Genomic DNA, 390 nt, shown 5'->3' with positions numbered 1-390 from the left:
GGGGGACACCGTGGCCAGGGGGGACACTACCGCCATGGGGGACACCACTGCCACGAGGATGCTGCCGCTATGGGGGACACTATCACCCTGGGGACATGGCCACCATGGGGCAGCCACCACCCAGGGGAAACTGCCACCACGGGGACACAGCCACCGCCATGGGGACCGGGCCGTCTCGGGGTGCTACCTTGCTCATCCTTCTCGGACCGTTCGAAGAGGGCGAACTTGCGGGGGTTGTCGACGACGGTGAACTTGCGGAGGAGAGCGTCGATGACCTCACTGGCACGGGTGTGCGAGAGGATGTGCAGGTGCTTGACGGTCCCCTTGGGCAGGTAGAAGGACGTGCGGCGCTTCACCCCCTGGGTGCGTGGCCCCGACCGTCCTGCCTGC

The 390-nt window shown here is 67.2% G+C and overlaps 1 protein-coding gene across 1 annotated transcript; it reads right to left on the bottom strand.

Moving 5' to 3' along the window:
- Window positions 1-187: 187 nt before the first annotated feature.
- Window positions 188-359, bottom strand: LOC104158543 (ras association domain-containing protein 1-like; the record flags this gene model as incomplete). The annotated part of the gene is made up of 1 exon (XM_009696218.1): window positions 188-359. A coding segment is annotated over one exon (172 nt), but the record flags the coding sequence as incomplete, so codon positions are not given.
- Between the last annotated feature and the right edge of the window lie 31 nt (window positions 360-390).

Source organism: Cariama cristata, unplaced genomic scaffold, assembly GCF_000690535.1.
Source record: "Cariama cristata isolate BGI_N322 unplaced genomic scaffold, ASM69053v1 scaffold31922, whole genome shotgun sequence".
Lineage (NCBI taxonomy): Eukaryota > Metazoa > Chordata > Aves > Cariamiformes > Cariamidae > Cariama > Cariama cristata.
This window is presented reverse-complemented; position numbering and strand designations above follow the sequence as displayed.